General features: G+C 37.4%; 2 protein-coding genes across 7 annotated transcripts in view; one reads left to right on the top strand and one right to left on the bottom strand.

Moving 5' to 3' along the window:
* LOC133519150 (protein hook) overlaps nucleotides 1–6,442 on the top strand; it is a 31,625-nt gene extending 25,183 nt beyond the window's left edge. Inside the window, exon 15 of the mRNA XM_061853106.1 lies at nucleotides 766–6,442. Within this exon, the coding sequence (XP_061709090.1) occupies nucleotides 766–991 (226 nt within the window). The 3' untranslated portion in view covers nucleotides 992–6,442. The remainder of the gene's footprint in view (nucleotides 1–765) is intronic.
* Nucleotides 6,443–6,979: 537 nt separating this feature from the next.
* LOC133519148 (cytosolic carboxypeptidase 1-like) overlaps nucleotides 6,980–14,191 on the bottom strand; it is a 101,349-nt gene continuing 94,137 nt past the window's right edge. For all 6 annotated transcript variants that reach the window (XM_061853100.1, XM_061853098.1, XM_061853101.1 and 3 more), the window contains 6 exons: nucleotides 12,717–12,804; nucleotides 11,437–11,601; nucleotides 11,069–11,245; nucleotides 9,587–9,705; nucleotides 8,611–8,652; nucleotides 6,980–7,766 (listed from right to left, as the gene is read on the bottom strand). In XM_061853100.1, the coding sequence (XP_061709084.1) occupies nucleotides 7,688–7,766; nucleotides 8,611–8,652; nucleotides 9,587–9,705; nucleotides 11,069–11,245; nucleotides 11,437–11,601; nucleotides 12,717–12,804 (670 nt within the window). In that variant the 3' untranslated portion in view covers nucleotides 6,980–7,687. The remainder of the gene's footprint in view (nucleotides 7,767–8,610; nucleotides 8,653–9,586; nucleotides 9,706–11,068; nucleotides 11,246–11,436; nucleotides 11,602–12,716; nucleotides 12,805–14,191) is intronic.

Raw genomic sequence — 14,191 nt, 5'->3', positions numbered from 1 at the left:
CGGAAAATCTGACTTACAAATTTGGACTTTCTTAGGTTCATTCTACTTAGAATCTTCTCCACCCTAGCATTAAAAAAAGATATCCTAAAATATCCATACCATTACGTCACATTTTAGTGTGAAAGAAATTTCAATGTAAAACTAAAATTTCAATACAAATTTTCGGGTTTTTTTAGCACGAGGATTGATTATGCTAGTGATTCTGAGTTGGAAGAACCCAAAAATATCATGATGTGTGAGAATCAGATTTTTAATATTTTTATGGAAAACGCTCATATTTCTCATAAAATAATTTATTAATAATAGGTACTTGATAATACTGATAACAAAAAAAATTAATGAGTCTCGAACCCACATCCTCTTGCATGTATTTCCACGTACATACCGCAACGCTATTGAAGCCTACTCCCGCTGTGCCAAATTGTCTACTACAAGGATCCCAGTAAGACTGTTTGAATGTGTGAGTGATACTTAGAAATAGAGTCAAGAAACATTCTGTCGACATTAAGGGGTAGTTTTTGTACAATGAAGTGTTCAATGTTTGTTGTAATAGTTCAATATTTATTTAAAGAGTGCGCTAAACATAATTTACAGAATAGAAATACCAAGACTACTCCACAAAAAAATTAAAACTCAAAATTTGCAATTGTGGCGCCATCTAGTGAGGTTTAAGCTTTGGGTAACCTAGTCGAACCACCTTAAACGACGGCTCGGTATGTCTCATAGGACAACCAAACAAATAGTTACACCATTAAACTTTGGTAGATGGAGCGGCAGCGGCAGCGGCGGCGGCAGCTCGGAGGCGCGCGGCAGCACGGAGCAGCGGCTGCTGGCGTCGGCGTGGTACCAGCTGGGCGCGCGCTGCCACCGCGACGCGGTGGAGACGCGCTTCGCGCTGCTGTCGGCCGGCCACTCGTTCCTGGCGCGCCAGCGGCGCCAGCCCCCGCCGCCGCGCGCCGCCCCGCGCGCCGGCCCGCCCGCCGTGCCCTGACCCCCCGCCCGCGCCCGCGCCCGCCGAGTGCACTACGACAAGCTCGCCGCCAGGATACGGGAGATGTAGGCGCGTCGCCCGTTACACGGTACGTTCCCTTGCCGTTCCTGCCCTAGCGACCCCGCTGTCGGCCAGTCCCTCGCCAGTCGGGGTTGTCGATGTCCCGTTTGTTCTATACTCCGATCGAATATAGTGCGGTATCCTCGGTCGATGCTATTTGTCTAACGTTAACCCTTTTCTAAAGCTTTTTAACAAAAACTGCGTCGACTAAACACTGTTTATAATATCAAATTTTATCAATTAAGTATACATGACGCGTAATACCCCGACGAAAAGTCCAGCTGTGAGTGCATTTATGGTAAGATAAAATTTGGCATTAACTGACGGCGCTGGCCTGCCGGTGCCTTAGTAAAATGTGACAAAAGAGTAGCTCTAGATGGGCTTCTAATACATTTTAAATAATATTTAAATTATTGTAAATTATATGATTATCTTCTTAACCTCGTAATTTACTCGATTTCACGAAAGTCTTATAGTTAAGTTCAACGAAGTGTTTGTTGTTCAAAGTGTTAGTACGTATCTAAGTATGCTTACAGTTATAACTTGATATAACAGGACATCATTCTCACTATGATAGATTTCATTTATTTCGATCGAACATTACTATTCAGAATACATAGTAGTCTTTAACTGAATGGAATTTAAAACTGAAAACGATCACAAATACGAGGTTCAGAAGAGATCGATCCAAAAGTAGTTGAGGTAAATATACCGATCTATTTTTTTATTAGTGTAAATTTATGTAAGGTGTAGACGTACACTTGGTACATACATGTATCGCGTAGATAGATTCGCAATTAGTTGGGCTAACTTTTTGCGTCGTTGTAAATCTAAATGGCGAATTTCAGTACGGAGTTGGTCGCTTTTTGAGAACATTAATACCCATTGTTATCTATCAATTTATATTCGCTCTGTGCATCACTGTGGCACCGCCCTAGTGGTCTAAATTTATAATAACTGATGTGTTAAATTTGTTAGTGGCGCCATCTGCTAGAGCATAGGCCAAAGGTATGGCGCCATCGCTCGAAAAGATATCAGTGAAAGAATAAGGATCAAAGTTAAATGGCGTTCTTAAAGTCTTAATCATGTTTCGAAAGATGGCAGTAAATTTACCGTGGCCACAGAATTTACTAAACAATCCACCCCTATTTCAAATTCTCTTTGCAAATAGTAAGAAGATGTCGTCCCATGAAACTTGATATTTTCACCACGTCGTGCGTTGGCGTCTCTTGTATTTCCCCCACCACCAACTTCGCACATAGCCAATATAAGTATCCTAAACATATTGCATAAAAAGGTGCAATAATGCTATATAATCCCGAGACAATAATCTTGTTTCGATATAATTAAACTCAGACAGTAAATTACGTTACACTGTGCTAACATCGTAGAACGTAAATTAAGTTTTAAAATGCCAATTGATAGTGCGCAAAACTCGTAGGGACTTCCGTTGTTCCAAATTTTAAACTATCTACGCTTTGTAGAGACGGAATTTTAACGTTATGTTACGTTTAACAGGCATTTATATGATTACCAGCGGAGATAGTAGGGTTTGAACTGCTTTATTTAAATATCGTGTCATTCACGACGACGCGTGCCTTGACTCGTATTGTCGTGTTATTAAAGGTTAGATTTGACAAATCTGCGCGTCATCGTGGATGACACGAACTGTAGTATTTTGTTTTTCTCCTTTTATGAATATTCTGCATTTGTTACGCACACATAGTCCTCGCAGTATATTCATAAACTAGGTTTGTTATGGCTCGTTATGTTAACATTACCGATAAATATAGACTGCCGGCCGTATTTTAAATAATACCAAGCTTTTATTACTGACCACTGTAACAAATAAAACATATTTATGGAGTGTGGAATTAAAAGGAGTGAAATTTCTTATGGTAGAACTGTTGCAAAAGTGTCCAGCTCTCAGCTATAAATAATAGTTCCAAATCTCTCCAGAGTAGCGCTAGATAGCTAAGAACCTAGGCGTTATTGACGGAGTGAAGTGCGCTGTCTATGATTTGATTTTTTGTTCAAGTACTCTAGGTATTGTAGCGCCACCTATTTAAAGTTTTTTGATGACACTTTTTGGTACATGGACATTCCATTCCTTGCCTCCACCCTCCATAAACCTATTATTAGACTTTGATTGCGTTATAATACAAATTATAATATTCTTCATCTAATTGTGAGTTTTAATGATTTGCTGTTTACTGAAATGCTTCAGTTCTCCATTGTTTTTGTTTAAAGTATTATTAAGGTTTATTTAATGCTCAACCATTGTTAAAGTTAAGCAATGTATTAATACAGGATTCTTTGCAGTTTTCTTATAAGGTTCCTTATTGACTATTGAACAAATTTAATCTTAGATTTATTTATGATAAGTTATAGAAAGCCTAAGCAACTTGACATAAAACATGTACAGTTGTGTGCAAAATAATAGCAGTGAATGTACATTGTACAGTCAGCGTCAAATACTTTGTAGCAGTCAAAGTGGCCAAATAGTCCGGTACACCATACTAAATATATGGTGTACCGAACTATTTGGCTACTTTGGTTGCTACAAAGTATTTGACGCTGACTGTACCAAGCTGAAATAGAATCAAGCTGTAAATGTGACTAAAAGATTTATAACAGATGCGTAGGTATTTTCGAAAAAAAAAACAATGAAATATTTCTCAAAATAATAGCAGCGTCATATATTCAATGATCAACAACAATTTAAAACTAATAAAAACGGCACCAACAGTGCCAGTTCTTCTTAATATTTAGTAGCTTGGCATTTATTGCCAATAACGGCTTTACATCTCTTTGGCATTGAGTCAACTAAAGATTGACACCTTTCCCTAGGGATATTGTTCCATGCCGACTGTACCACATACCATAATTGGAACTTCATGGTAGGTTTTTGATTGCTGACAGCGTTATTGATTACTGTCCACAAGTTCTCGATTGGATTTAGGTCCGGCGATTGTGCTGGCCAAGGGAAACGTCGATGTTTTTTTGGTTTTAAATCACGCCTTCACAACTTTACTATTTGGATCATTATCTTACTGGAAAACCCACTTTAGCGGCATATTGTCAGTATATGGATACATTACGTCCTGAAGCACATTCAGATAATATTCCCTGTTCATTATGCCCACAATTTCAAAGATAGGCCCTACACCACCGTAAGAAAAGCATCCCCATACGATCAAACTAAGTTCGCCATGTTTGAGTCTATATTGTGTACTGCGGCATGCACGCGGTTCCTGCAAGTCACCTTACGTACTCTCGACGTCCCTTACTCCCAAACATTGCTTTCGTCACTCAAAAGTATATTGTAAGTAGTAGGCCAATCGCGTTATTGTTTGGCAAAGGTGAGCCTATGTTTTATGTGCCTCTTAGTTAACAGTGGCACTTTTCTCGGAATTCTGGCGTATAAGTTAGCTTTGATGAGTCGCCGCCTAACAGTAGAACTACTCACAGTTAAGTTCAAAGAGCTTTGAATGTGTTTTGAAGTCAGGAATGGTTTTCAACAGAGAAACAATTCTTGAGTCCTCTTTTTTTCGTTGTAGCCTTATTTATTTCTCTTGTTTCTGGTTTTTCTTCCCATTTAAGTGCATTACTGATCATTTTTGCTGAACATTTTATAATATCCTGGATATATTTGTATGTTTTTCCTTCATGTATTAATGAATGAATGATCAAACTTCTCTCTTGTTTAGAGGCTTCCCCTTCCCATATTTACAAAACTTGCTAGCTTAAATAACTTTCACACAACGGACAATTTATTATGGTACGGTACGGTCACGTCTGTAAATATCGATACGGACAAAGTGTCAAAAATATGTACACACTACCCTAATATATATATGATGATGATGATATGGGCCATAAGGTCGTGTATATATATTTTTGGCACTTTAATCGTGTCGATGTTATCAGACGTGACTGTACTATAAATAAATAACAAAGTGCATTCAAGCTCGAAGACAGCAATGTAATAATAGTTAATTACAATACAAGTACAGAAAATAGGAAATTCGCTACGAGCGGTGATAAAGTAAACCACGACCGAAGGGAGTGTTTTAAACCGACACGAGTTGCGAATTACCCATTCGCACGTGTATCGTACAACGTTTAACAGTACATATGGCTCTTTAAAGTATCGACATATGCACGGAAAGTGCTCATTCCCGCACGTGTGCGGGAAAGTAGCACCATATGTGCTGTAAAGACATTTTGATGACACTGCTATTTATATGAAAGTGTAAATAGTTATTCGAATTAAGAAAATTGAATTGATTCAGTGGCCAGTACAAGCAGTATTTTGATACACAGATTCTTAATATTAGACAGTCTTTTGAGTGGGCCTGGTTTTAGAAACTATTCACCATGGTACATACATGCTGCTATTGTTTTGCACACAACCGTATTTTATTATTAAAATTTTAAGTAACCAGTGATCCATTTATCAAATATGCTAAGTTTACACGAGATAAGTAGGTTTGTGATGGATGGGTTTGCAAATAAATTGGGCATAATTAAGCGTAGTTAAGAAGCTGTGATTAGTTTTAAGTTGATACATTTGTGTTACCAATATTAACCATGTATTTAATGCTTAAATTTTGGAGGATTTAACAACTGGAGATGCCTTGTCTGTAATTTTCTGTACAAAACAGTCTGCCGATTTTTGCGGGGGAGGGGCGCGTCAAATGTATGATTATTTGTACGTAACGTAAAAATCAGATAAACGTCAGTCCATACAATACATATGACCATTGGCCAAGGTTTTCGACAGAGGGGTAAGCTCTTAAAGGCCACTAGGCCACTCCAGTTGTTAAATCCTCCAAGGCTTAAATAGAAATGGCTTAATAGTGGTAACACAATGGAATCAATTAACTTTTGACTACGTACAGGTCCTTAACTATGTAAATTTTTTATGCAATTCACTCGTATTCATAACTGCATACAGTGGTGGTTTAGACACCAGATAGGACTCAACACAGGAATGTTTTTTTTTACTTTAGACCTACTTAGCTCGTGTAAACTATATGTTGTCTGTTAATTAACAAAATAAGACTATTTTAATATCATCACACCTAAAGCCAATTATTATTATCCACCTTTATAATATAGATATTTATGTGATAATTTCAATGTTATTATAAGAAATGTCAAATTGACGTAACATCGCCGTAGGTAAAATATTGACAAAGTGTACCTTTAGTGTAGATTCTTTTTTAGTTTATTTATTATGCAATATTCAATATTTAAGGTGCAGCAATCAAATTGTTTATTTGTATAACTTTACGTTGTATAAGTGAAATGTGATGAATTGTTGGAAAGACAATATACATTATATTATTCAGTTTTGAGATGATAATATATATAACATTTTCCTAACGCCGTGTTTTCATTTTGCCGTTACTGGTAGCCGTTTTTCGAAATGATCTTATTGGAGCTTTCTCTTATCTTAAAAATGAAATAAACGATTAATGGAGGTTCTTAGATAGTTATTAGGGCTTTAACTCCGCAAAGGACATCTTTATATATTTTTTAACTTAAGATTAAGTTCACAGCGTCTTTTATATCCTTTCCGTCTATAGTACGGTCAGCATCAAAAGTAGCGGATCAAACAACGCTTTAAAAGTGTAGATACTTTTGTTGTTTCATCCGCTACTATTGATGCTGACTGTACCAACACACTGACCCTTCACATAACACCTTTTTTGTTCTTTAAATGTTGTCTTAAATTGTTGCTCATTATTATGTACCTATTTTGTCTTGTGTAATAATAGTCTACCTTAACGAGATATATATTAAATCGTATTTATATTATACCTAAATTATCGAGCCATGGAAACTTTTTCATGAACAAGCTTGTTTAGACACTTATACATACCTTAATCTACTATAGATATTACGGAAATAAAAACCATATGATATTTAATAATTTATTTATAACTGAGATCACAAGCCACTTACAATTTACTTCCTACGGTTTCCAAAGCCAAAACAGGGTGAGTACAGTTCACAGACAATTTTATACAGTACGTTACGAAAACAACTACTTATATTAATTTAACCCTAGATACTTACAACAATATTTGTTCACTACCAGCGTTGTAACTGGAAACAATACGTCTATTTATATTCGGTTACATCATAAGTTACAAATGGCATGGGCATTGTAATTACATTATTGTAGACACACATGTAGGCACCATTTAATGGGATAACTCAATGTTTAGAAATCACTTCATAATCACTTCAAAGTTGACTCTACTTAAGGGGCCCACTGATTACCAGTTCGCCGGACGATATCGGCCTGTCATTTATTTGCGATTGTCAGCTTTTGCGAATAACTGACAGGCCGATATCGCCCGGCGAACTGGTCATCAGTGGGCCCCTTTAGTCTGATCTATTATATTAGATCATTCGGATAAACAAAAATAAGTAAAGTTGTACTACCTCAAGTACCATTTGTAAAATAAAATAAAATGTAATACAGAATCAATCATCATCCCATTATATGGTACACATCTTGCAGTGACCGAGTGCTATAATCAGATCGTCATTAATTGCGGTTGTAGAGACGTGTCCTTTCAGGTGTTATGGTGAGTTCGCACTCAGCTAATCGACTCTATGTTAGTCGAAGTCCTCGTCGGAGTCGGTACGCAGCACGCTGTCGGAGCCGGAGCCTGGCTCGCTGTCCACGGCGATCGCACTGTGAAAAAATACTATTAGGAAAAGCTAGCGTAAACTGGATAGTGATAGTGACGGCCAAAGTAGCCAAATATATCGGGACACATCCTTACTTCTGTGGTAACAAAAGAAGGCGACATAGCTGCGGGTATATTTTTAAAATTATGTGCTGACACACGAGAACTTACTAATAGATCACTTATGTAACTACATATAGTAATCAAGGGCAGTAATGAAGATTAGAACATTTGTTTTTGCTATCACGTCCTGTTATGATACATGCTATTGATAGCATGTTTATTAATGGGACTTGATTAAGAAATATGAATAATTATACATTTATTTTTAATTATTAAGAAATGATGATGATACCCGCTCTAAAATCTTAAACGGTCCACAAGAAAAACAGACTGACTGAGTGCTATTACATTTTGTAGGTTTGTGACGGCAAATTGTAGAAAACTACATTTCATGATACGTGAAATTCCAAGAAAGGAATGCCTTATAGAGAAAGTGGTAGTTACGTAAGTAGGTAGGTACTATATAAATCCAGCGGTTTGTCCTTTACACAATTCTCGTACAGAACACTAAAAGAATGTAGGTAATTCTATCTAATTATAATAGCGCACACGCCACAATCATTACAAAAATAAACACGAGTTGAGTTAGCAGCGGAGAGAGATGTAATTAGCAGGGAACTAGGTATTAGTATGTATGAGTTTGCAGAACGCCGTCGCGCTAGGGTCCGTATGCATTTATCAGGTTATTAGTCGGGCAAAAAGGGCAAAAACAACAACATCGAGGGAGGGTTATGATTAACTTTTGTTATTTCATGCGATTCACTCTGTTGCTGAGGTCAGACTTGCCTATTCACTGCTTCGCCGTTCAAACTAATTTCAATGATATTTCTGCAGAACAAAATATGTTGTTAAGTTCCCATGCGATTGATCGTAAGTAACGCAAAAGAACATGTTGCATTTTTATGAGTTGTATTTAGGTATTTAATTGAGGAGGGGCTAGATAATAATAATTGGCCCTTGCTTAAATTATAATATATTATAAGACGTACACACACACTTCTTTTAGTTTGGCTAGAAATACCTAAGTAATTTCTAAGTTAGACGAATGATTCGACTAAGTAGTCGAATATATACCGAGCCAACTCATATAACTCTGCGTAGGTCAGTAGAAGTTATTTTCCTTTGTAGGCGACACTACTTACCTAGTTGGTTACTAAGTTCTGTTACTCGATTTGCAACCTCTTTATTTCCGTTAAAACAAATGCTACCGAAAAAATAAAAAATGACAATGTGGTGGATTTGTGAGCTATAATTATATACCATACATAACGCTTATCTCGTTGTATCTATAATGAATTGGGGTCTAAAAGAGAATCGTATCGCAGTAATTGCGTTGCACAAATGTGGGCACCCGCCAAACATGATTTTGAAGTGGCTTGAAAACCTAAAAATCAATAAACAATTTGTTTATCGCACAATTAATAGATACAATAGTACTCAGAGCTTCGATGGCCGCAAGAGGTCTGGAAGACCACGCACCGTTCGGACCCCAGCTCTAATAAAGGCAGTGAAGGCGAGAATTGCAAGAAACCCCGTCCGGAAGCAAAAGTTGATGGCAATACAGATGTCTGTGAAGAGAAGCTCCCTAAAAAATCTGATTATGTGTACTTCATTTTAATATATAGTTTATTCAATTTTCGTTCGTATATATTTTATGTAGATAAAGATTATTGCAGTAACAGAATTTAGTAACCAACTAGGTACTACCTACTACCTATATGGTATTTTGATTTGAATTGCAATAAAAAATATGTTTAATCACCCGTTGAGATCCTTTGTGAGCTGGATATCGTCGCAGGTGGCGCTGTCGTTCAGGCCATTGAGCGCCTCGCAGAAATCGCTGCCCACACTCTGCAGGTGCTGCGTGTTTAGGTGGAAGCCCTGTTGACAGCAAGAACATACAGCAATCGCTTCCGCATACCCGCCGTCCGTAAACGAACTTAATTAAATAGTTCTCTCAGGACTCGCTTTTTACCGGCCTTAACGCTGTCCACATACATGATGACGTACAGGCTAGCGGGAAAAACGACGGCGCGATGCTCAGTAAATGTAGTACGGCCGCGAGCAAAGATGACACACGTTGCGGAGTTTGTTGCGGGCCTTATCGGGAGATCTAGCGGCTAACGAGGCACCGCTATGGACGTATTACCACGCGTCCTGAGAAACGAGAACCCTTACAAAGTTTTATCCATATCATCCATATCTTTACTTACCCCATTTCTATACATGCCTCGTTTTGAAAGCTAAACCGTAAATTGAATCACCCAGGGTCGCTTTTATAGTTAAATAATTGATCATCTTCCGAGGTTGCGAAATTAAGTAATCAACTTATGCTTACACGTGAGCAAAAGAGACACCATCATAACGTACATACGCTAACGACCATGGTATCCAAATGCAATAAGTAGGTACGACGTATAAGATTACGCCCTCGGGTATTTAACCAAGCATGTGATTAATCTTAGAGACATGCGTTAATTTCTAATGGCCTAATGGGGAAACAAGTGCACCAGGATACATGTCTCACATTTAAATATCATTAAATGGAAGCTACTGCAATTTCAGCCTTATGCCTTGATAACTATATATGACATTTCCATAATAATAAACTGATTCCTGATCAGAGTAAATAAGTAGGTAGTTAAACTGAAAGGAAACTGATGATGTGAAGGAATTTCCTTCTACGTTGTGCGTGACAGACGCAACCGTGCAGATGTTTCGCTACCCTAACCCTATATGAAAGATTGACATGAGTGACAAAAACGGGATATCGGTCTCTGTAATGTAAAAGTACAGTAAGCTGATACAGACAAGGATTATTTCCATTTACGTGAGTGAATATTTGCGTAATTGGTGGTAATAGATACTTCGATTATGTCACTGTGTGATTATCTCCGTTTATGACGGCGTATGTATGTTATACTTAGGTAGATACTGTAAATAGAGTTGCTGTAGATACTCTACTATTTCCTTTTTTTACCTAAAATCCCGAATTGGGAGTCCGCCCAGGGGGAAGACGCCACGGGGATATAGGAGCCGATGCCCCCAAACGTATCTTCAGACTAATCAGGGATTATTTTTTTGGGTTCTCACGGGATTAGATACTATGGAACAGATATGCCTTACTGTAAAAGTCCTAGATTGAAGCTTCAGAACGTCGACTCTTATATTATATGGTGTCATACGGTGACACAATCAAAGCTCTCTCGTTCCTACTCCACTTGGAACGAACTTGAGCCTGTACCTTGAAAGGTCCTCGATCGAAGCCGCAGAAGGTCGCCTCCATCGTATAAGAACGTGTGACGCCGAGATGACGCCACACGGTAACGCGAGCCGTGCTCTCTCGTTCCCGCTCGACTCGGAAGGAGCACGAGCCCAAAGCGAACGCCGGAGAGATGCGATGCATCAAGGCCGGGAGCATCTGTCGAGCAGTAAAAGAAATCCACATGTTAAACCATATATGAATGGGGGCATCTATGTTCATCTTTATATATTTTTTGTTCTGGGATTTTAAACCAATTTTCGTAAAATAGAGTTTTGTACAAACAATTGGTGTTAACACCTAGGAATAACCCGAAGAATTGTATCTGTGAGACGTTCAGGAAAACTCACGAGGTACTTGACGGGCTCGTCGGGCACCCCTCGGTCGCTGCCGCACCAGCTTTCAGCACCCGCACAGCCGTAGAAGAACACGTTCTTCTTGCGCGAGTGCCCGTGGTAGTCGCAGTACACCAGCGGAGGCTTCTTCCATACGCGCACCAAATATTCGATCAAACCCTGTGTATTGAAAAGCGCCATTAATCAATGGTTTATATAATGGAGATTGCACATAATGGTTATACGGAAGAAAATTGTAATGAGAGCTAGTATTTTGGAAAAACTTAGTGGACACATTGGTAGACAAAAGAAATAAGTCTTAAGTTTAGTAATGGAATTCTACTACGCTTACACCTATTTTTTTATTTTATTTAGGGTGTCTTTCATGATTTACGGTTTTTTTTTATGTACCAGTAGATACCTTATGTTACTCGCTTAACACTTATAATTACCTTATAGTTATAACCCACATACTATGTACATACATATGTATAAATATGAAGGTTCACGTACCTACAATCTCTAAAGAGATTGTGCAAAGATTGTAAGGACATTTAGGAATATTAACTAGAGATGCAACGAATAGTGGCTTGGCCGAATACCGAATATTCGACGGAGCCATCGGCCGAATAGCCGAATATGCGGCCGCCGAATAATCGGCAAGAAGTTTTACCTAAAATGAAGTAAATTCGGACGCGCGCGTGCATGCGCTGTGCAAGTTGCAACTTATTTCTCGCTGTAGGCAGTCTTTGATAAATATTGCGCTTATTCTGCACGACATTGCGGTGCGTTACATTTCGTCGTGTGTGTAAAAAAAATATTTTGAATTATTTTTCTCATCTTTTTGTATTACCTACTATCTATGAATATAAAGGTAGTCTGACTTGTAGTTTGTTACTTTTTATACCCCTCGTTTGCCGTTATAGATCTACGTGTTAATTGCCGAATAGTGAAATTGTGGCCGAATACCGAATAATGGCCGAATATTCGTTGCATCTCCAATATTAACGATGAAACGATTAAGTTAATCCACTAGAAATTACATTAATTTAATATTATTTCTATTCCAATCGGATCAACAGCAGTTGTTTTTATGGTTCTTAGAGGATTTTAAAGCTTGTCTCATAATATTATTATTACGACTACAAAATAAGTACATAAGCTTATGTAATTCACCAAGTTATTTTCAACTATCAAGCGCAACTTTACAACCTCAAGTCAGATGGAAAGATATCATGGAAAATCTCACGATTATAAACGTATCATATTAATAAAATGCAATTTAATTACGGTACCTTGGTGTGATAAATAGAAGGATGCAAAACGGGACTTGGTTTACTCCATCGCCGATTTAAATCTTCATTAGTCAAGCCGCATCGATGGCTGCAACAAGGATTAACATGAGACGGGATCGAGATAGGCGGCGAATTTATCAAACCGACACCGAGTCGCCTGGACGTGGATGTGTCCACCGCTTGTCGTCCGGAACTAATTAAATGTACAAAACTGACACGCGATCTAGAAGTATCTACATAAATAAATTTGTACTGCCAGATCGCGTCTACCACTATACTACCAAATGGTAGTTAGGTAATGTATAATCTAAATTAATTGCCAAATTATAAAATACTTCAGTGAGATTGTTTTTAACGCCTCGACTCGAGCATCAGGTACAACGTTCAGTGCGAGTGTCTCGTGCTTCAGAGGCTTCGCTTGCTGGCTGTCACTGTTTTTTCGCGACCCTAAATTCATTACAAAGTGAACGCTTAATTTGGGAATTGATAGGTAATTGCCAACTTGTCATATTTGTAAAATAGGTACATCCACTCTTCAATCAATAACTATTAGGTACCCCATTGTGTCGGTCAATTGTGTAATTATCAACCATAGTTAATAGCTTAGAAGTAGGAGGGCTTGTTAGGAACTTAGGATCAGTTGGAATCTTTAAGAGGGAATAATAGCTTTGCCATTCTAGCGAAATACAGTACGTTTTCAATGAAATTATATTTGCAATTAATAAAATTTATATCACAAACGTCATTAGTACTTCGTCCCTATTACCCTCAGTTTTCAATTGATATACACGTTTCTTTTCGTTCTGACATTTACATATCGAATGAATTTTGGATTTTTAGGTAGGTATACCTATTGCTGTTTTAAATATACACACCGTGTTTTTTTTTTACTTCCGTTAATATCAAGGGTGCATTCCTGAGATTGAATTCATTTCGGAGATAATCAATAATTTATTTTTATCTTATAAAGCCTTTACGAGCGTAGACATTTGCCTTAGGGCCTATTTACATGTTGATTAGTGTTTAGTACGAGTGTGTACATTTGCTACTAAACGTTAATTACCTACTATCTCGGACGTTTCATGTTTGAAATGACATTGATATGTCACAGTTTTCAATTGTTTGGTTGAATTAAATGTAATGCCCGTGTTACAACAACGCTATATGCAATATTTTATTTCTTTTTATTAAAAAAATAAAAATACTATAACATTTTTTTTTATTATCTATGCTATTTAGTTTCCTTAAACGTAATTACCCATACCCCGGAGTTCAAGGAATTCAATAAAAACACGCTGTACAGGTATTTCTAATTATAGCATTTTTTGTGTAAATCGACATTTAGAAACTTTATACATCTAAATAATAATATAGATAATATTTTATTGAATTGATATTTTAAATTGTATTTTATATTTACTGATGATTTATTTAAATCATTTTTATTGATTCTATACATTTTGACCTGTAAAAGT

This window comes from Cydia pomonella, chromosome 6 (assembly GCF_033807575.1).
Source record: "Cydia pomonella isolate Wapato2018A chromosome 6, ilCydPomo1, whole genome shotgun sequence".
NCBI lineage: Eukaryota > Metazoa > Arthropoda > Insecta > Lepidoptera > Tortricidae > Cydia > Cydia pomonella.
Note: the sequence above shows the minus strand (reverse complement) of the source record. Positions and strands in the feature narration are given on the sequence as shown.